Genomic DNA, 22493 nt, shown 5'->3' with positions numbered 1-22493 from the left:
CTACCATTATTTCCATATGGGATATTGAAAATGTGAACCATGAAAAAAGTCGCAAGTAGTTACCAAACAAGGATAACTTCAGAAATAAGTCAACTATACAATTTTTCTGATTACATTTAGTCCAATTATCATAATTGTCAAAAGCTGGTGTTCAACAGCTGACATAAGTACACATGGATAAAAATGGGCTGTTATCTATTCAATCTGTACAAACTGGTGTTATTCTACTTCCCAAGTATTTGAAACACCGTAATGCCAAGGCAGATGAAAAAGGACGGCTATCAGTGGGCTGATTACCAGATATATTTTCTATTTGGATACTTAAATATTTCAGTTCCGCACTTACAAGATGAAAAATTCTATTCAAAACTCAAGTATCAGGCTTATTTAAGGAAACAGCCAAAAGAGTTCAGTTTTCTGCCTATAACTCTACTGGCATTCATAAATAGAACTACATCTTGCCACTGCAGAAGGACCTGGCTTAGGACCCTAGAAATTCACTACCAGTGAAGTTAAATTTAATCCTTATTTTGTGCTTGAATTTACCAGGTTTTGGTAAGGCTTCCAGTGGGAATACAAAATAGTGCAACCACTTTGGAAAACAGTTTGGCTGTTTCTTATAAACACACACTTATCATGCGATCCAGCATTCCTACAACTGAAAACATATTTGCACACAAAGATTGGTACACAGATGTTCACAGCATCTTTACCTGTAATAGTCAAAACTTGGACATAAGCCAAATGCCCACTATAAATTAACAAATTATGGTGTACTCACACAACGGAGTACTATTCAGCAACCAAAAGGAATGAGCTACTAAGTAATATACACAGCAGGGTAAAGCTCAAGAGCATCACGCGAAGTGCAAGAAACCAGGCCCAGAAGTATGATTCCACTTACGTCCTGGGAAAGACAAACTAGAGTGACAGAGAGCAGACCAGCGCTTGCCCAGGAGTGGGAGGAGGGGTTTAACCCCAAAGGGGCATGAAAGAACTTTCTGGGGTAAAACATTTTACAATATATTAATAGTGCTGGTTACAGGCTGTATGTACATGTTTGTGAAAACTCATGGATCTGTATGCTTAAAATTAGTAAATTTAAAATACAAATTGGTAGTCACAAAACAGTCACGGGGATATGAAATACAGTAGGGGGAATACAACGATAATGTTGTAGAGACTGTGTGTGGTGTCAGATGGGTGCTGGACTTACCGGGGGATCACTTCATAGATTATATATAAAGGCCTAACCACTGCGCTGTGTACCTGAAACTAATATAAATAATGAATGTGAATTATAATTAAAAATGTGTGTGTGTATATGTAATGTATATAATGTATATACGTATAGTCACAGGATATAGAGCACAGCATAGGGCATATAATCAATGGTATTGTAACAGCCATACAGGATATCACAGGGGTAGTAGACTTGGTGGGGTTATCACTTTGTAAAGGGTGTAAATGTTTAATCATTACGTTGTTTTGTACACCTGAAACCAATAATACAATTTAATTTAATTTAATTTTAAAAATTAGTAAATTTTAGTGTATGTAAATTATCTTTTCATCAGGCTTATTGAAATAGGAGTTTAAAGTTGCAAGAATAAATTGGTGCTTTCAACAGAGGTGATTTCCTCCTCAGGCTGATTTTATTATCCGCACAGCACTTGTCACTATCTGAAATGATTTCTCTTAAATGTTGCTTCTTACTAGAGTATCTGCTCAGTGCAAACAGAGACCTTATGTATCCTGTTCAATGCTACATTTCCAGCACTTAGCACAGACAGGGTGTTCAATAAACACTTACTAAATAAATAAGTAAACAAAAAAGTGAGCTGGACTAACTAAACCCCACTGATAAAGAAGGACACAAGTCAGGATTTTAAAAGACAGCAAGGATTTGAAGAAACCAAGAAGAGTATTCCTGTGGGAACATCAAAGGCAATAACACTATGTTATCCATCCAGGGGCCAACAAGCAATCACCTCTCACTGGGGAAAACTGCATTTTCCCTATATAGCATAGTCGGCCCCTTGAGCTCTTTTTCGGCTGTTACTTTCCAATATGATAGCCACTAGCCACCGGAGGCTACCGAGCACCTGACATGTGACTGTCTGAAATGAGATATGCTGCTAAGAATGAAATTTATATGGAATTTTGACGACTTTAGTACAAAAAAATCTAAAATACCTAAATAATTTTTAGTGATTACATATAGAAATTATAACATCTGGAATATACCAGATTAAATAAAATGCATTAAAATTAATTTCCACAGAAAGTTACACACAACTGTTCAGAGCAACATTATTCTTAACAGCCAAGAAAACAACAACAAAAGAAATACAAATGTCCGTCCACCAACCGATGAATGGACAAAATGTGGTATATTCATACAACAGATTATTACTTATCCATAAATAGGAATGAAGTACTCATACATGTTATAAAATGCGTGAACCCTGAAAATATTATGCTAAATGAAAGAAGCCAAACACCAAAGGCTACATATTGTATGAATCCATTTATATGTAATGCCCAAAACAGGAAAATCCATAGAGACTAAGAGTAGATTAGTGGTTGCCAGGGGCTGAAGGAGGGAGGAATGGAGTGGGGAGTGACTACTACTGGTATGGGATTCTTTTGGGGGGTGATGAAAATGCTCTGGAATTAGTGGTGATGAATGCATAGCTCTGTGGATATTCTAAAAACCATTGAATTGTATACTTTAAAAGGGTGAAATTGATGGTATGTGAATTAAATCTCAATAAAGCTATGTTGTTTTTTTTAATTAATTTCACCTTGTTTTTAATTTTCAAGTTTTTGGGGTTTGTTTTGTTTGTTGTTGCTGTTTTTACTTTTTTAATGTGGCTACTAGAAAATTTTAAGTTGCATTCTTTGGCTCACATTACATTTCTACTAGACGGCCCTGTTTGGAAGGGTTTATTGGGTATCCCCAGATATTTTGAGCCCTCATTTTTACCTCTAATTGTCTTACCTGCTCTATTTTTTCCCAAGTTGCCAGGCTGCTTCAAGAATCACCACACCTCAGAGCCAACTTAGACCCTACGGCCAGCCATTTTAAAACCCGAGATTCCCTTCTCTCTTGCGCTTTTACAGTAGCACAGTAGTATGTAGTGTGCAGACTAATGTAGCATGCAGACTGTTACTGGTCTAACGAGATAGGAGTTTGCGCCACAACGTAAAATCAACTAAGACCCCAAACACATTGCTCAGTTCAACTGACATTTTTTGATGAAGGAAGCAGTACATGAATTTACATTCTGATGCAAGCTCTTTTATCTCCTTGCAGACAACTGTCAAACCCACGTCTGCCCATCACCTTTTAAACAGCCATTCTACATTTAAAGACATTTCCATTTTATGAGTTGCAGCTTTCTAAAACAGAAGTCAAACCAATTTCCAATCTCCCTTGAAACCAAAATGCCAACATATCACCTATACTCCTCCAATCATACACACACAAATGTAACTTCAATTCAGAATTGAGCAGTACAAAGAAACAAAGTTCAGTTCTCATTACTGTGAGGCTTTCCGTGGCTTGCCACTGGTTATAGGTCTAGTTCCTGAACCAGAAATGTACAAGCAGCATAGCAACTGTATTAAAGTGAAGCTTCATATGCTCAGCAGCAGCAGAGGGAACAGCTTCCTATCAGGCCAGTTCAATGACAGCTTTTGGGTGTTAAAATTTAGCAAGAGCAGTGATTCTCAAAGTATGGTTCCGAGATCACAGAGTCACCATCACCTGGGAACTTGTTAGTAGTGCAAATTCTCAGACCCCACCCAGGACCTTCTTGAATCAAAAATTCTGGGTATTTTGGCCCAGAAATGTGTTTTAACAAGTCCTTTAGATCCATGCTAAAGTCTGAGAACCAATAGCCTAGAATCTATTTCTCCAGGCCCTCCTAATGACTTTGTAAGCTACCTCATAGCTTCCAAAAAATTCCTTTTATGCTTAAACCAGACAAGATAAATTGTTTTTGCTTGCAAGAAACAACCCTGAGTGAAACATACTATACTGTTACTTCCATCACCATTCTCTTAGACTGCTCATAGGTGCTAGACATTGACTTCAAAAAAAAAAAGTCCAAAAAAAAAATCCGGGGCCGGCCCAGCGGCTCAGGCAGTTGGAGCTCCGTGCTCCTAACTCTGAACGCTGTCAGTTCGATTCCCACATGGGCCAGTGGGCTCTCAACCACAAGGTTGCCGGTTCAATTCCTTGAGTCCCGCAAGGGATGGTGGGCAGCGCCCCCTGAAACTAAGATTGAACACAGCACCTTGAGCTGAACTGCCGCTGAGCTCCTGGATGGTTCAGAAGGTTGGAGTGCATCCTCTCAACAACAAGGTTGCCGGTTCGACTCCCGCAAGGGATGGTGGGCTGCGCCCCCTGCAACTAACAATGGCGAATGGACCTGGAGCTGAGCTGCGCCCTCCACAACTACGATTGAAAGGACAACAACTTGACTTGGAAAAAAGTCCTGGAAGTACACACTGTTCCCCAATAAAGTCCTGTTCCCCGTCCCCAATAAAATCTTTAAAAAAAAAAAAAATCCACAAGGGATTAACCTTGGTTAGAAGATAGGAAACACTCTGGAAAAATCTGCTTACAATCAAACTAGTTGATTTATTTCATAACATTATGTCAGGGGCACATACTGACCTCCTTCCAAAGAGCACAGTATGTAAAGTCACACACACACAACGAAAGAGCGAGAGGGAGAGAAACTTGACATTTCCTTGAAACTAACAAATACTACATTTAATAGGGGTGATAATAATATAAGCCACGCTGATAGTATGTACTCTTGACATGATGCAAAGAAAATGGCACTTTACCTGTGTAATCTTCTCCGCAAAAATGTACAATCCCAGTCTAATCATGAGAAAGACAACAGATAGATTCCAATTAACAGGGACAGTCTACAGAATATCTGACCAATACCTCTTAAAACCAGCAAGTTCATCAAAAACAGAGTCAGAGAAATTTTCACAGTCTAGAGGAGCCTAAGGAGACATGGTGACTAAATGTAATGTAGTATCTAGGTAGGATATAGGAACAGAAAAAGGACATTAAGAAAAAGCTAAGGAGGGGCGGCCAGTTAGATCAGTTGGTTAGAGCGTGGTGCTCTTAACAAGGTTACCAGTTCGATCCCCACATGGGCCACTGTGAGCTGCACCCTCCACAACTAGACTGAAACAACTACTTGACTTGGAGCTGATGGGTCCTGGAAAAACACACTTAAAATAAATAAAAGTTAAAAGAAAAAGAAAAAGCTAAGGAAATCTGAATAAACTATGGACTTTAGTTAGGAATAATGCATCAATATTAGTTCATTAATTTTGACAAATGTACCTTACTAATACACGAGTCTGGCAATTAAGTTTATGAACTCATCCTAGAAAAAGTGCTGCATACCTCACAGCTGAATATCACTACGGTCACCTTCAAAGTACTCCCCTTGGGAAGCTATGCACCAACACCAGCATCTAGTCCACCCTTCAAAGTAATTTTGGAACTCTTTTTCTGGAATGGCCATCAGAGCTGTCGTTGTATTACCCTTGACATCCTAAATGGCATCAAAATGTCTTCCTTTCAATATTTCCTTTATCTTCAGGTAAAGAAAGAAGTCACTGGGGGCCAGATCAGCTGAGCAGGGAGGGTGTTCCAATACAGTTATTTGTTTACTGGCTAAAAACTCCCTCACAGACAGTGCCGTGTGAGCTGGTGCATTGTCGTGATGCGAGAGCCATGAATTGTTGGCGAAAGGTTTAGGTCATCTAACTTTTTCACGCAGCCTTTTCAGCACTTCCAAGTAGTAAACTTGGTTAACTGTTTGTCCAGTTGGTACAAATTCATAATGAATAATCCCTCTGATATCAAAAAAGGTTAGCAACATCCTTGCAACAAGTTCGCCAATTTAATTGTCCGACCTCATATGAAGTTAACGGCAGGAGATACTGGATGTGCAGCATATGAAAACTCTCCATACTATCTTCCCAACTTTTCTGTATATCTAAAACTATTCTAAAATAGTTTTTTTTTTTTTTAATGCTATTAAGCTTCAAATAGTTTTCAAATCCAAATAAATGAATACCTTTTACCAAAGCTGGAACTAGAGGTCTGGCAGTGTTGACCGCCCAGAAAAGAGCAAATACCCCTCCACACACCATCACCACCACAATGCCCTCCCTCCAAAAGAGACTTCAAGCTTAATAGAAATGAAAAACTCATGCATCTGAATGCTTACTTAGCTGAGGAGAGGACACACGTCCCTTCCTATCTGACTTAATATTACACACTGTAAGATCTGATTTTATCTCCTAATAACCCTTAGTTTTATTTAGCCAAGAACAATGGATACAGAAAAAGCCAAGTTTAGAGATCAGAGCAGATAATACTAAGTTGAAAAGCCCTGTATGTAAGAGACCCCACTAATACCAAGGAGGACTGGGTCACGGGGAAACAAAAATAAAACAATGACCAGAACTGCATTGGAATTTGGTCCATTTAATATAAAGGCAAATAAATGTAATTTTAAAAAAACTTCAGCAGCACTGGGGAAGTCACCGGCTTACAGCTCAGTCCCAAAACTAATAAGGTTCATAACAGTATGTCATCAATAAAAGATTCAATGATGTCCAGTGTACTCTGTTTAGGAAGCAGGGTAAAGTGCAATTTAAGAAAAATTTCTAGTAAGAAAAATACATGCTATCCTTATAGCACCCGAATGTGGTCTCTAAATACCATTTCCCACTAAAAGGAACCAGGGATCCTTGGAAAAAACTACTGATTCCAGGCCTGGCAGGAAATACACACGCTAAACCTGGAACATCTTGGCATCTATTGCAGCTTTATCAAAGGACTTGCAAGTCAACTTACAGGATACACTGGCCAAAAATGAGATAATTTGAACATCAGTGTCATAGGCTGAACACCCCCCCAAGCTATATTCACTTCCTCACCCCCAAAACCTGCAAATATTTATATGGCAAAAGCTGTGATTAGGTTAATTAAGGGTCTTGGGAAGAGGATTCCCTCCTGGACTATCTATAGTGGGCCCTAAATGCAACCACATGTCCCCTTACAAGAAAGAAACAGTTTTGACAAAGATACACAGAGGACTATGCAAGGGGACAACAGAGGCCGAGATTGGAGTGACATAGCCAAGGAATGGCGGCCGCCACCAGAAGCTAAAGAGGCAAGGAACGGACGCTCCCCTAGAGCCTCTGGAAGGAGCACAGACCTGCTGCCGCCTAATTTCAGCCCAGTGATACTGATTTTGAACTTCTGGCCTCCTGCCTCCTCAACTGTGAAAGAACACATTTCTGTTGTTTTAAGCTACCCAGTTTTGGTAATTTGTGGGCACAGTCATAGTAAACCAATACAATCAGTAGGAATAACTACAATGAAGTAAAACACATATATATTAGGTTGGTGCAAAAGTAATTGTGGTTTAAAGAGTTAAAAATAATTGCAAAAACCGCAATTACTTTTGCACCAACCTAATACACGATTTTTGTTTTTTTTTAACTCGTGTCTTGACGATATACAAAGAAAAAAACAAAAAACTGATTGGTCACCGTTCAAGGATTCTAGACTACCAAGTCATTATTTTGAAAACTGGCAAAGGGAAAAGTATCCAACATTTCTTTTCCATATCCTACATAAACTGTACCTTAAGCTAGCAAAATATATGAGGAGAATTTGTCTTTATGGAAGTATTCTAGCTAATAAATTACAATTTTACAAATCCTAAGGAATGGAGATCTAGGCAATGATCATCAATGGTCCTAACATCTCAAAGAGAGACAGCCAGACATGACGTGCCTCCTGAGGAAGGTACACGCTACCACTTCAGAAATATTCTCGTAAAAAGCAAAACAAAGTCACCACAAAAAATATAATGCATAAACAAACACAAAAAACACCCTGGATATCATCGTGACTTTAGAGCTAACTTCCAAGTTAGAGGAAACACAAAAGGCAGAAGAAAATGGAGAATACCGTCATACGGATGCAATTAGGAAATTCCAAGTGTGAGCATTCTACAGAATGGATTTCTTCAACAAATAAATTATAAGGGAGGAGAAAAGACAAAACATACCAACCAATTTTAAGGATGGCCCTTATGTTGGATCCTGATTTAAAGAAACTCAATTTTTAAAATTGAGACAACTGGGGAATTTCCACACTGACCAGATATTTGGTGATATTAAAGAATTATTACTGTTTTTAGGTGTTATAATAGTATTGTGGCGACGTTTACATATATACTGAAATGTTTCCAAATTAAATCATATAACGTCTGAGATTTGCTTTTTAAAAATCCAGGAGGGTAAGTGGGGAGAGAATTATAGATGAAACAAGACTGGCTATACACTGATAATTGTGACACATAGAGGGCAGTGGGTCTACATCCTAATCCTTTTACTTTTAAAGTGTTTTAAAAGTTCCATATGAAGGACTCCCAATGTTAATTTTTTTTTTTTAAGTCTTGCCATTTCTGTGCTTGAGAGCCTAAGTCTAAATTAGCTGAAAAATAATGTACCCATAAAATAAAACATCATTCTTGAACCATTCCTGAAACGGGGCATTATACATATTCACACATACAATTCACAATGGGGAACTACTAATAAAAAATTTAATTATTTTTGGTTATTACCAATTCCTTTCATATAAAATGATAACTGGTTTAGAATATTCTGAAGATTTTTTTAATCATTGACAGGGGAAAAGTCAAGCTTAATGCAACATTAAGATATGTTTCATTATATTGTAAAACAAATCAAATGCCCTGCGTAGATACTGTCCTCCATTTTAACACAGAAAACAGAAAATGTAAATGTAATCTCTTATCTCCATACACTGTTACAAAAAGGATACAATATAGCTATAAATTTGACATTAGGAGTTACTTATCAGAAGTTCTTCATAAATAAATAAAAAAACAAGGGTTATATTTTATTTATAAGGAAAGTTGAATGCATTATTTATGAGCTTTTCAGAAATATCAAGGTCGTGCATACAGAGGGATCAGAATTTTAATAACTAAAATAGATTAATTGTGTATCTTTAGAAGGGGACATCAGAAACCAACAGATAAAACATTTTAACAAGAGAACACTGATGTTAAAATTGGAGGTGGGAGAGTCTCAAAGCTAGAAAAATTGACATAAGAAACAACAGGTGCTGGTAGTTATTGCTTATTCACCAGTTATTATATGGGACAGTATAGCATAACAGTTGAGAGCACAGGACTGAAACGAGGGTTTGAAGCCCAGCTCTACTACTTATAAACTATTAGGTTGGTGGAAAAGTAATTGCGGTTTTTGCAATTATTGTTAACCTTTTAAACCACAATTACTTTTGCACCAACCTAATAGTTCCTTCTCTCCGTCTGTAAAAAAGGGGACTAGAATACTACCTCCTAGGATTGCAGCAAGGATTAAATAAACCATATGTAGCTCTTCGCGGAGTATTAGGCAAGTTATTTTATGCACTGGCTCATTAAATTTTCAAAACAAACCATAAAGTAGGCATGATCATCCCCAGTTATAGACGACAAAATATTCTCTGAGAGAGTAAGTAATCTGCCTATTGTTAGTCAACCAGTAAGTGGCAGAGCCGGATTCAAACACTGAGCTTGAGCTGCCTGGCTCCAAGGCGTGGGCAGATTTCCCTGTGATTACAAGCATTTAATAGAAGAAATTAATATAGGAGATTTAGGCATCACGAACAGAATTAATACCACCTCCTAGGGATTCTTTTATTTAATCACAATGTTCACTTACATGTTGAAATACCTATTCTTAATTAGCATTTTGTTATAAACCAGTGGTTCTTAACCAGAGGGGATTTTGCTTCCCAGGTGACATTTGGCAATATCTAGAGATATTTTTGGTTATCACAACTGGGGGAAGGGGTACTGGCATTTTAGTAGGTAGAGGCCAGAGATGCTGCTAAACATCCTACAATATACAGGACAACCCTCCACAACAAAGAATTATCTGGCCCACACTATCAATACTGACAAAAGTGAGAAACCTGTTATAAACTAACAGGGTTGAGAACTTCTGACAAAGAGTGACAGACTAAATCTCTGCAACAACTCTCTCAAATACTCATTTACCTGCTTAGGTGTTTTCCAATACTCTCAGTCTCAAAAAAATGAAGTTTAATTTACATATTGGAGAGATACATGAAAGACACAGCAGTCCTATCAAAACTAAGCAAACACTGAAACTAAAATACTCACGGGTGTTTTTCAAAGTTTATAAAACTTTTTTTTTAATGAGGAAAGACAGTGTGAAAGTAAACAATCCAATTTCTTGTTCCAAATTCAACCAGATCACTCAACAGTAGTCAAACAAAAAGGCTTTCACTTTCATATCACCAAACAAGAAACTCTGGTTTGGGAATAAAGAGAAAGGAATTTATCCACAAGTGTTTTCTGTACAAAATTTTTAAGGTTCTTGAAGGAGTAAACATGGTCCAAAGGTCCAAAGTATTTCCATCAATTGTACGTCAAATCAAGAGATAGGGACAGCAAAAAAAAAAAAAAAACACGAAAAACAAACCTCACTAGACTTGATGGTGTAATGTCCTTGTATAAAAAGCTCTTAATGATCAATAAAATGACAAACATTATAAGATAGATCTTTTGTAAAAGAACTCCAAATACAAACAGAAGTCAAAGAAATGCAAATCTAAACAAGACTTTTTACTCACCAAAATTAGGCAACTTTTTTTGTGGATTTATTTTAATTAAAGATACCACTACCTAGTGTTGGCATGCTCACACACTGCTGGTGGGGGGACAAAGTACTGTAATCTTAAAGGATGATGTATAAATGTATTTTTATTTTCTGTATTTTATGATACTTTGATGTCATGGGGCCCTGCTGTCCAGGGAGAGAGTGCCCCTCCAAGAGCTAGCTAATTTCTAGAGATAGTAACTCATCCAGAATATGGCTATCATATACAAACCAACCAATCTCACCCCCGTCCATACTCCAACCACCTCTTTCATCTAACTCTCACACACCAAGCCAATGTTTCCCCTGCCGTAAGTCAAATTAAAACAATGACATACCACTACACACACCTGCTAGAATGGCTAAAATCCCAAACAGACAACACCAACTCCTAATGAAGAAGTGGAGCAACAGGAATCCTCATTCATTGCTGGAGGGAATGCAAAGTGGTACAGCCACTTTAATATCTTACCATACATATCATCTAGCAACAATGCTCCTTGTTATTTACCCAAACGAGCTGAAAACTTAACATCCACACAAAAATCTGCATTTTAGCAGTTTTATTCATAATTGCCAAAACTTGGATGCAACCATGAGGTCCTTCAATACATGAAAGGATAAACTGATACATACATACAATGGAATATTAATGAGTGCTAAAATGAAATGAGCCATCAAGCCACCAAAAGACATTAAGGAACCTTAACTGCATATGACTAAGTGAAAGAAGCCAATTGGAAAAGGCTACATACTGTATGATTCTCACTACATATATGACATTCTGGAAAAGCCAAAACTATGGAAACAGTAAAAAGATCAATGGTTACCAGAGGTTTAGGGGAAAAGATGGATGAATAAATGGAACACAAGATTTTTAGGACAATGAAACCATTCTGTATACTACAATGGTCAATGGATACACATAACTGCACATTTGTCCAAATCCAAAAAATGAATCCCACCAAGAGTGAACCCTAATGTAAATGATGGACTTTGGGTGATAACGATGTGTGGGTTCACTAATTGTAACAAATGACCACACTGGTGTGGAATGTTGATGGTGGGAGTGTCTTGCAGGGGACACAAGTAGATAGAAACTCTCTTTACTTCCTGTTCAATTTTGCTGTAAATCTAAAACTGCTCTAAAAAATAAAGTCTATTACATTTTTTTTTAATTGTAACTATAGTGCCTGGCCTATAGTAAATGCTAAAGAAAACAACCCATGGCACAGTGCAAGGCATACAGCTTCTCAATAAATCATAGTTGTCATTTTATTGTGAACCAATATGATACAGTGAATTAAAAGATAAATTGAGGGAATGTTAGCCTACATTAAAAAGAGTTGAAGGTCTTGATCAAGATGCTTTTGCTGTTCTTTGCACAAGTCACATAAACTCTGTCTGTTTTCGGGGATGAGCTCCCTGTCTCACCTCTTGACACTCAAGCTCCTGATCCACATCACCTGCCCTCAGTTCCTGACATCTTGGTATCTTTAGGCTCTCCCTTTCCACTGGCAGTTCCTCCAGCATCCACAATTATTTACATCTGTATTCTTAAAATATACACACACACAAACACACACTTGCCACAATTCTACTACTCTCAAGTGAGTGCCCCACTTGCACGTGTATCACCATAAGTTTAAAATGTAGTCTATATATGCTGCCTCTACCTATCTGACTCTTCCTTACTGAAACTTCTCTTAGAGGTCCTGATGACCCCTTAATTACTGATGTCAATGACCATTTGTCTTCATCTGACTTCTCTGTAGCTTTTAATACTGGTGACCATCCCCTTCCTCCTTCAAACTTTCTCTAATACTGACTTCTAATACTAATTTCCCTCCTAACTCTCCTTTTCTATGATTCATCATTGGTTTCCTCTTCCTCATCCAACCCCTTAGTTTTACCTATGACTACCTCATAGCCTGTACTTTTGTTGTCATACCCAACACAAGGCCCATCACGCAATAAGCATAAGCAATGAGCACTGTCCATCCTGGATGATTTCCAAGCATTTGACTACGAAAAGTATATCTACACCCCTGATTTCTTCCTCCAGGCCTATCCAGCTATCCACTAGGGATTTCTACGTGGCTGTCTCACTAGTATTCCCCATCAATATACTAACACCAAATTTGCCACTTTCTACTACTAAATCCACCCTCCCACTGGTTGCCTAGATTGGTAAATAGCATCTACATTCTCAGATTCCTCAATTTCTCTCCTGTCTACACCCCAAACTAAATGTTCATCAAGTTGCTATTTTACCACCACCGTATTTCTCACGTCAATTATTTCCTTTTCTCCACTGACATAAGTTATAACCCCATCATCTCTCCTGGACCACAGCAGTAGCCTCACCAATTTCCTTAACCAAGCATCTGCCTTAAAACCAAACTAACCTCCATATGATTTACAGAGCGAGCTTCCTACAGCACAGTTTGGGCCACCCTATTACACATAGGCCTAGCCACATCATCTAGAAAAACCCAAACTCCTTAGCTGGCAGCAAAGCTTTCTACCATTCAGGCTCAACCCCTTTATCAAACCTGTCTCTAAACAGGACTCACGCTCCCAGGACATCAGAATATTCACACACCGCACCTTACACTGCATATGTTCAACCCATACCCTGCAAAGATTCTCGCTCTCCTGCATCTCCTGCAACAGCTTTCTCCAAGACACTGTTCCACCTGTCAAAACTTCTACACAACTCTCTAAAGCTCTATTCAAATGCCACTTTCTCTGATATAACTTGGGGTGAGGTGAGGGTGGAATAGAGGGAGGGTCCTATGTTAACTAAATTTCCTGTATAAGATGTTCCTGCTGTGTTTTGTGAAATACTGTGAATAGTTAAGAGCTACCACATTATTGTAACTGCATGTTGTCCTCTGACTTTCTTTCAACAAATACCTGTATAGCTCATTCTATGGTAAGTGCTGTGCTGGGGATACCCTCATCAGCCAGACAAAATATCCTTCCCTTATGGCATTTGTCTGTATTCATCACTAGAGTTTAAGCTCCATAAGGAAAGGAGCTCTGCCATAATGCAAGTCACTTCCACTTCATTAGTCCCTTACGTTTCCTGATCTGTAAAATGAGGAAAGATAACGACTCTTTAGTATTCCTTTCAGTGATATGTCTGTGTATCTACTACTCTCTATGGTTATGTCCATCTAGAGAACATCAGGTACCACCAAGTCATTAACAACTAGAATCTGTCTCAGAGAGAATCAAAAGAATGTTAAGTAGGTTCAAAACCATCTGATAGGAGAAATAAGAATATTTAGGAAGGACATAATGTTATTATCAAATTTCTTCAGACTAACATGGAGAAGAATGCCTTGCATTTCCTCTGTATGGTGAGGCAAATTTCCATTTAATTAAAGGATAAACAAAACATCAGAACTAGTCAAAACTAGGAGATAATGAGTTCCTTCTCTGCAGAGGCATTCAAAGCGAAATCAGACTACCTCTTGGAAGAGATTCAGGTTTCTAATGAAAAAATTGAACAAAGGTACCTTCCTTCATTGCTCTTCCAGTTCTTTCACTTGTGATCCAACAGAGGAAAATGATCTTCTTTGGCTAGGAACCTCCTCAATTCACATCAGCATGCCTAAGGCCCATTCCTCTATTAGATCACACAGTTCTTGTTCTACATCTCATTCATTTCTATATCCTTTCCATATTACCTAGCACAACTCTAAAACACAAAAATAAAAAAAACAAACGTTTACTAAAATCGTATGAAGACTAAACTCAATCTAACGATTACACAAGAGAAGCACGTCAAGTTTCACTGGCTAAGAACCTAGTGTATATCAAGCTATTTTAGAAATCAGAGCCCTTAAGATTCAAAGATAGTTCTGCTCACAGATAGTCAAGTGAGATCCACATGTTAAAGGACATTACACAATTCCAGGTTACTGTGTTGGGACATTGGAGTGATCAAACTACTGTGAGGAAAGGGCAGAGCTCTCGTGATTTGGATCAAGTCTCTGAAGTTTAGTGGTTGGGTAATTGATCAAGTTATAATAAACAAACCAAATGCATGGATTATTGAATAAATTGTGTTAAGACAGTTGGCTGTCCATTTGGAAGAAAAATAAAGTTTGATCCCTATGTCACATCAAAACTAAATTCCAGATGGAGGCAACTTTCCCCAGCAAACAAGAAAGCAGCTTTCCAGCAAGTTCTGCCAAAGTGAACTCTGCCCTTCAGAGGGCCACATATGCACCCTCTCCAACCAAGTCTGGATCTCAGTCCTGGGAGCGGCCTCTCTTGAAGATCTGTTCCTTCCTTGGGTGCTCTGCCTCAGCCCTGGAGGTAGCGACTGCTCCTTACATCTGCTATTGCAACCGTTTCCCCAAAAATATAAGACCTAGCCAGACATTAAGCTCTAATGCATCTTTTGGAGCAAAAATTAATATAACATAATATTATATCTAAGACCGGGTCTTATATTAATTTTTGCTGCAAAGGACACATCAGAGATGATTGTCCAGCTAGGTCTTATTTATGGGGAAACACAGTATATTTTTTAAGTTGTTTTTTTTTTTTACCTCTTAGGTAATCTACTGTTTAGTTAATTCTTTATATTAAACTTTCCCTATTTAAATTTACAAATAAATAAATGCCAGGTAGCTTAAAGTACTAAATATAAAAGACGAAACTGGGCCAACCCGGTGGCTCAGGCGGTTGGAGCTCCGTGATCCTAACACCAAAGGCTGCCGGTTCGATTCCCACATGGGCCAGTGGGTTCTCAACCACAAGGTTGCCAGTTCGATTCCTCGACTCCCGCAAGGGATGGTGGGCTCCGCCCCCTGCAAATAAGATTGAACACTGTACCTTGAGCTGAGCTGCTGCTGAGCTCCCGGATGGCTCAGTTGGTTGGAACACAAGCTCTGAACAACAAAGGTTGCCGGTTCAATTCCCACATGGGATGGTGGGCTGTGCCCCCTGCAACTAATGATTGAAAAACGACGACTGGACTTGGAGCTGATGGGCCCTGGAGAAACACACTGTCCCCCAATATTCCCCAATAAAATAAAAAAAAAAAAAAAGTTTAAAAAAAAATAATTGGAACTCTAAAAAAAACAAAAAACCTTTGAATGATCCTTACTTCCTCTCCCCCTTGCATATCTAATCCAAATCCTGTTGACCATACCTTAAAATATAACCTCTACCAATATACCCTTGTTCCGAGCCTCATCATCTTTTTCCTGGATTAATGCTTTCCTTGCCTCCCTTTACTCTCTATTGCCAATTTAGCAACCAGAGTGATTTTTTAAAACATAAGTCAGATCACATCACTCTGTTCAAAACCTTTTCAATGATTCCCCATAATGAAAGCCAATGTTTACATTTTTTGGCTACAATGTAGATAGGGCCCAACAAGATCTGCCGCCCACCCCACCACATCTCATTTCATACCCAACTACTCACCTCTCCCATCCCCTCTCCCACCTATCCCCTGTACCCCCATAACTTCATTTTAGCCACCGACATTCATGTCATTCCTCAAACATGCCAGATACACTCCTTTGCTACGATTTTGCAAAACTCGATCCCAGTGTCTGGAACACTTTCTCCAGATACCCTAAGTAAGGTAAGGTATACAAATTAAAGGACATTACACAATTTCAGGTTACTGTGTGTTGTGACATTGGAGTGATAAGACTGTGAGGAAAGCACAGAGTTTTCGTGCTTTGGATCAAATACCTGAAGTTCAGTGGTTGGGAGATTGATCAAGTTATAACAAACAAACCAAATACATGGATTATTGAATAACTGGTGTTAAGCTAACTCCTCTATCTTTTTCAAGTCTTTGCACAAATATCATCTCAATAAGGCAGCTCTGACCACCCTCTTTAAAACCAGCCTATCTCCCCCTTCCTTTTACCCTGCTCTATTTTTTCTTTCTTCCACAGCACTTATTACCTAACAATACATATCATTTGCTTATGTTTGTTCTTTAATATCTGTTTCTCCCACACTAGAACAGGGGTATTTATCATCTGTGTTGCCCACTGATGTATTCCAAATACCTAAAAATGTGCCTGGCAAGTAGTACACACTCATATTTGTGGAGTACGTAGTTTTGCACTTGTCTGTGGGAATCATCCAATTACCGTATTTTGCCGTGTATAATGAGCACTTTTTTGCCCAAATTTGTGAGAGAAAAATAAGGATGCACATTATGCATGGGTAGTACTAATTCCATATCTATATAAGTGTTTTTAATTATTTTATTTATACTTATGAGTTAAAAGTGTAACTCTAGAAATCAACAATTTCCATATGCAAAATAATACCCTGAAATACGATAATCAGTTTTGTTGAACTTACGACAAACTTGCAAAAAAAAGAAGAGTTCTTGGCCTTCTATGATGCATAAATATCGTTAATTTGTTACCAGTACATAAAATTTCTTGTACCTTGTATCTGTTCTTATGTTTTGCAATCATTTGTTACATAAAATTTCTTGTACCATAATATATTAAAAAATAAATGCTAAAATTCCTTTATAATACAAAAAGTACCTAAATGTAAACAAATAAAAAACTGAATTAAAAAAATTAAAACAAAAGATTTTTCCCCTGAAAGTTTTGGCAAAAAACATGGGTGAGCATTATACATGGGTGAGTATTACACACGGTACAATACAATAATGGCCATCTGATTCACTACATAGGAATGGGGACTGCGTTTGCTTTTGTTCGTTACTGTATTTTCTAGAGCCTAGCATAGGGCTTGCCACAGGCTAGGCATGGAAACATTTGTTAATTGAAGAATATCATTTTTTTTTAATCCATCAGAAGATACAAATTTAAAACAACTAACATTATCCAGGACTTGTAAGAGTGTAGGGGAAATCCACCCTCTCATACACTGTTGAAGGTATGTAAATTGATACTTTTTTTGAGAGTAAGCTAGCAATAGCTATTAAAATTTAAACCACTCAGAGCTCATGCCCTTTAATTCAGTAGTCTTACAGAAGTAAAAGCAAGAATACCTGAAAAATATGTAAAACAGTATCTATTCCAGCACCGCTTATAAAATAACGAAAAAAATCTAAAGCAATCTACTTGTCCATCAACAGAGAAATAGGCAAATAAATTATGCATGGTACATGCATGTGATGGAATACTCTTTAATAAGAATGAGGTAGATCTATAACAGTAAAGTGGAAAGTAGTCTATGATCTAGCAAACAAAGAGACCAGAGGGCCCTGGCATCAGATGACCTGGATTTGAATCCTGTCTCCCCCCCCCATGTCTTAGCTATATAACTCTAGGCACTTTTAACCTCTCCAGGCTTGTTTTCTCATCAATAAAATAGGAACAATAATATTACAATAGTACCCACCTTACTAATACGAAGATTTCCTGAGATAATGCATGCAGTGCTTATAGCACATTACATGGCATGACCATTTACACACATATAATAATTATAGCTAACATTTATTAAGTGAAATAGACAAGCTGCAGACATATGTATGTAAAGCATGTGCATTTCAGGACAGGGGAAAACGGCAGAAAAAAGTCAAGGACAGAAAACTTAATAGTAGTTACCTCTGGGAGATGGAAGAAGTCATACTTACATACATACGTTTTAATAGAGGGACTTTTCGAAAAGACATAAAGTAAAATCAGACCACATGTTTCTAAGATACAGTTTAGCTTAGATTTTAAAATATTAAAATTTCAAATTTTTACCTTATAGTCTTTGAATTCTCAAGGCAAAATGGAATAATCAGCTGAAATGTGTTTGGCTATTAAAATTACCTTTATTCTAAACAAATAAACTAAGATACACCAAAAAAGAACAAAACTTTTTCAAAAATTTACAAAATAATAAAAGAGAATAAAGAAAATTATTACAGTTCATCCTGTCAATTACACACAAGTCGATTCTTTTCTTAACCTACCATATCACCATGAAAAACAAAGATATGTCAAAAAGGAAAAAAAAAAACAAAGGAAAACAATGTCAAGGTTGAGGGGATGAGTGAAAAGAGGGAAGAGATTAAGATGTACAAATTGCCAAATATAAAAACAGTCATGAGGATGTAAAGTACAGCATAGGGAATATAGTCAATATTTTAACAACTCTGTATGATGTCCGATGGGTACTAGACTCATCGGAGTAATCACTTCATAAGTTATGTAACTGTCTTATCACTATGTTGTACATCTGAAACTAATGTAATACTGTATGTGAACTGTAATTAAAAGTAAAAAAATTAAATTAAAAAAACAATGTCAACATAAAAGACAACTGCTTCTCAAATGGGATAAAAGCAAAATTTTTAAAAAAGCATTTATCCTTTGTCAGTTTAACTCAAAAGAATTCTGCAATAGTTTTTTTAAAAAATCAGCAGGGCTAGGAAATTTGACTGTGCTTAAAGCTGAAGTGTTTTAAGATCTGATCTATATAAAGTTCAGCCAAACAGAAAAATTAAATCCCCAAGATGAACTTCTAAGAAGACACTGAAACACAAAGCACTCAAATAAACCAAATTCTCCTTTTGTAAACAGTAGCTGTGACTGCTCATTTACTACACTAATTGAAAATAAATACTACAATCTATGCAAACTGAATATCATCCTAGAGTCACAAGATTTGAAAAATAGGGAATAAGCCTGTATGTACTAAGAATAGCGAGAATAAGAGATTTCCTAAAGCTAATTTTTTCTAGCCTCTTTCAAGTGCTTAGTCACTTCTGCTTATTTACAAGGAAGACCATTTCACATCTCAAAAGAGGCAGGGAATTTTGATTCCAGACTGTCATGTCACCTGAGCTGCCCTAGACATTTGTTTCCATGCAACTCAAGAGAAGGCAGCAGCCAACTAAGCATACCTACCTACCACTCCAGATCAGAACCAGAAGCCACTGGAGCTCTCTGTATTCTGCCTGTCTGCAGGAACAAAGAGGGGTTTGTGGGAAAAGCAAAGTTTTCTTCCCTGACACCAAATGCAAAAGGTGAGAATTAAAATGTAGCCTGAAAACACTCCAGCTTCCGCTCTCTGATAGCCAACCAGAAATGCCTCCCTTCTCTTCTGCTGAAAGGAAAACAGCAAGCGGATTCTTACACAAGGTAAGGGTACTGGACACCTCTCCTCAAGTAGCTAACAAAACCTAAAACTAGAGGCTAACAGGCTTTGAAATATACTTCCAGAAAAGCAGCTAGCCTTTAAAATCTGATAACATTGTTTCAGGTTCTGCAAAAGCAAGAACAAAGAGTAAGGTTTACAGGAAAGGTTATTTTAAGAGACAACCCGACACAAAGGCAAGTTTTAAAGTGCCTACTGTGTGCCCAGCACCATATCCCAACATTCCACTCACACTTAAAGATGCTAAGCACACACACTGATTATAGAAATACACCTGAAAGAACTTTCTCAACCAGATATAGTAGGACCTTGACACAGATCAAGCACATTCTTTCTAAACCTAACTCCATGTAGTAAAACCTGGAAGGATGCGGTCAATCTCTGAAGCGGAGCTTAGTCCCCTTCCCAGAAGGTCAGGAAGGACTCTGACAACCAATTTAAGATCACTTAGGATGGGGCTCTTTTTCCTTCCAAGAATATAAATGCTACAAAAGACACGTTTCCTCCACTTCAGCATTATCAAACACCATCCTTTTCATTATTCCCAAATAATGGTACTAATAATACTATAATACTAAAAGTTTACATACATACATGTTGCCATCTTTACAGATAAACTATAAAGGCACGAAGTAACTTCTTTTCATAAGCGAGAATACTTTGGTTCAAAGAGGCTAAAAAAATCTGCCCAGAGCTCGTTAGTGAAGGATCCAGGTCCCTTAGACGCCCAGGCCCCAGCACTTACCATGAAGCCACACTGCCTCTCCAGTTACTGATCCCAACTAGTTTTGTCACAAAACCGGGTGCAGAGCTGTCTGTAGCATGGATCGAGTCAGGGGAGGCGGGGGGGAGGGGAGGTGGGTTGGGCACACCACCACTATCGAAGCAATTTTTTTTTCTTCAACGAATACAGCACAGCACATGTTCCCCATTTCCAACCTCCCCACGGGCAGAACCCACGTGCCAGTCCCACCGCCACCCATAGCAGCTCCGTCTCCACGCAACCCAGCTGCAGCCAGGTCCCGGCAGCCTCCCCACGCCCTTCCCTCCGCCTCCCGCCAGCGCAGCCGCCGGCGCCTCCCGCCCCCTCCCCAGCGACGGCCGCCCAGGCCCCCGCGCCGCCCTCGCGCGCAGCAGGCGCCGGAACCCGCGCGCTCCCGCCTCCGCCCGGCGGGGTCACCCCCGGGGCCTGCGCGTGCCCTTCCCGCCGCCCAGAGGTCCCCCTGCGACGCCAGCGCCGGGAAGGCCGCACCCGCCGCGCCTGCCATGGTGGGCGCCTCACCGTCAGGCTGAGAAGCCGGGCCCGGCTGCGCCATGGCCAGGCGGCGGGCCTCGGGGAGAGGAGATGGACGGGGAAGCGGCGACCCGGGCTCCCGCGGGCTCAGCTGGCGGAGGAGGCGTCGACGGAGCCGCCGCCGCCGCCGCCCAGGGAGGAACCGCTAAGGCTGGAGCCGCCGGCGCCGCCACAGCCGCGGGCAGAGACGGACCCGAACGCCGACCTCCGCCTCCTCATCCTGACAGCGGGAAATAAGCGGTGCGCAGGCGCGTGGGGCGGGGGGGGGGGGAGACGGAGCGGCACGTGACGTCGCCCTGAGGGGGCGGGGCTTCGCGCTGGGACAGTGAGCGGTGGGTGGGGAGGCTCGGAACGCCGCGGAGCTAGTTGCTGGACCGCGTTAGATAAAATTGGGGAGAGGGATAGAAGGGTGTGGAGGAGGGACGGCGGCAGGTAAAGCCCGGCAGTTTAGAGCGACCGCTTCCGTCCCTTCGTCCCAGCACAAAGGCAAAGAAACAAATACTAGAAAGATGAGAGAGGAGGCCGGTTGGTGAAGTGAGTGCAGATCCAGCGTCTACACTTCTAGCTGTGTGACCTTGGGCGAGTCACTTAACCTCTTTGAGCCTCAAAGCATGATGGCTAAGATGAGTTTAAATGAGGTAAAATGTGAGGAACTGTTTCGGACTTACTTTCCATAAGCACCTACGCACTATGTGACTTAGGTGGCAGGCACTGTGCTAAATGCTAGAGATAGATCCAGACACGGTGCCTGCATTCAGGAGCGAGAAGAGAGATGATAAAGAGACAGTACTGCCCTTAACCTGGGCAAGAGAGCCTACCTTAGGTCCCGTAGTTAGAGGCTCCTTTCTAGCCACATTCCTCCTACAGGGTGATTCCACAGGTCCAGGGAACATACCAATCTGGCTCTTGTGCCAAGTTCTGGGAACCCCAGACCCCAGAATTCCTTCCGCAAATGGCTGGAGGCTGTGGCCTCTTCCCCAGGTCCATTCTCTCTAGGACAGAGTCAGGACATCCCTAAAAGTGGCTAAGGGGCAGCTGTGTTTGGGGTACGTGGCACAGCATTTGGACATTTGATCCGCTGTGGCCACAGATCCCTAGTGCAGGACAGAGGTGGGAAAAGAAGACAGGTGGGCTATAAGCCAACAGTGCATTCGCGTCACCACCTCATTCAAGTTCATAAATCTGAGGAATCCAGGAATTCTAAATTTGAATCTGCATCATTAAAGATGTATATTTGTCCAAGCAGAATAGAATATACTAAGGTTACCAGTTAGTTGGAGTGATTTAT

The 22493-nt window shown here is 39.6% G+C and overlaps 1 protein-coding gene across 2 annotated transcripts in view; it reads right to left on the bottom strand.

Annotated features, from left to right (window-relative positions):
* RABEP1 (rabaptin, RAB GTPase binding effector protein 1) overlaps positions 1–21447 on the bottom strand; it is an 84256-nt gene extending 62809 nt beyond the window's left edge. Inside the window, exon 1 of one of the 2 annotated variants that reach the window (XM_033089441.1) lies at positions 21194–21447. In XM_033089441.1, the coding sequence (XP_032945332.1) occupies positions 21194–21227 (34 nt within the window). In that variant the 5' untranslated portion in view covers positions 21228–21447. Of the gene's footprint in view, positions 1–20656; positions 20726–21193 lie in introns of those variants that run through there. The other variant, XM_033089443.1, reaches the window with a different exon arrangement.
* Positions 21448–22493: the final 1046 nt, after the last annotated feature.

This window comes from Rhinolophus ferrumequinum, chromosome 21, assembly GCF_004115265.2.
Source record: "Rhinolophus ferrumequinum isolate MPI-CBG mRhiFer1 chromosome 21, mRhiFer1_v1.p, whole genome shotgun sequence".
Classification (NCBI taxonomy): Eukaryota; Metazoa; Chordata; class Mammalia; order Chiroptera; family Rhinolophidae; genus Rhinolophus; species Rhinolophus ferrumequinum.
This window is presented reverse-complemented; position numbering and strand designations above follow the sequence as displayed.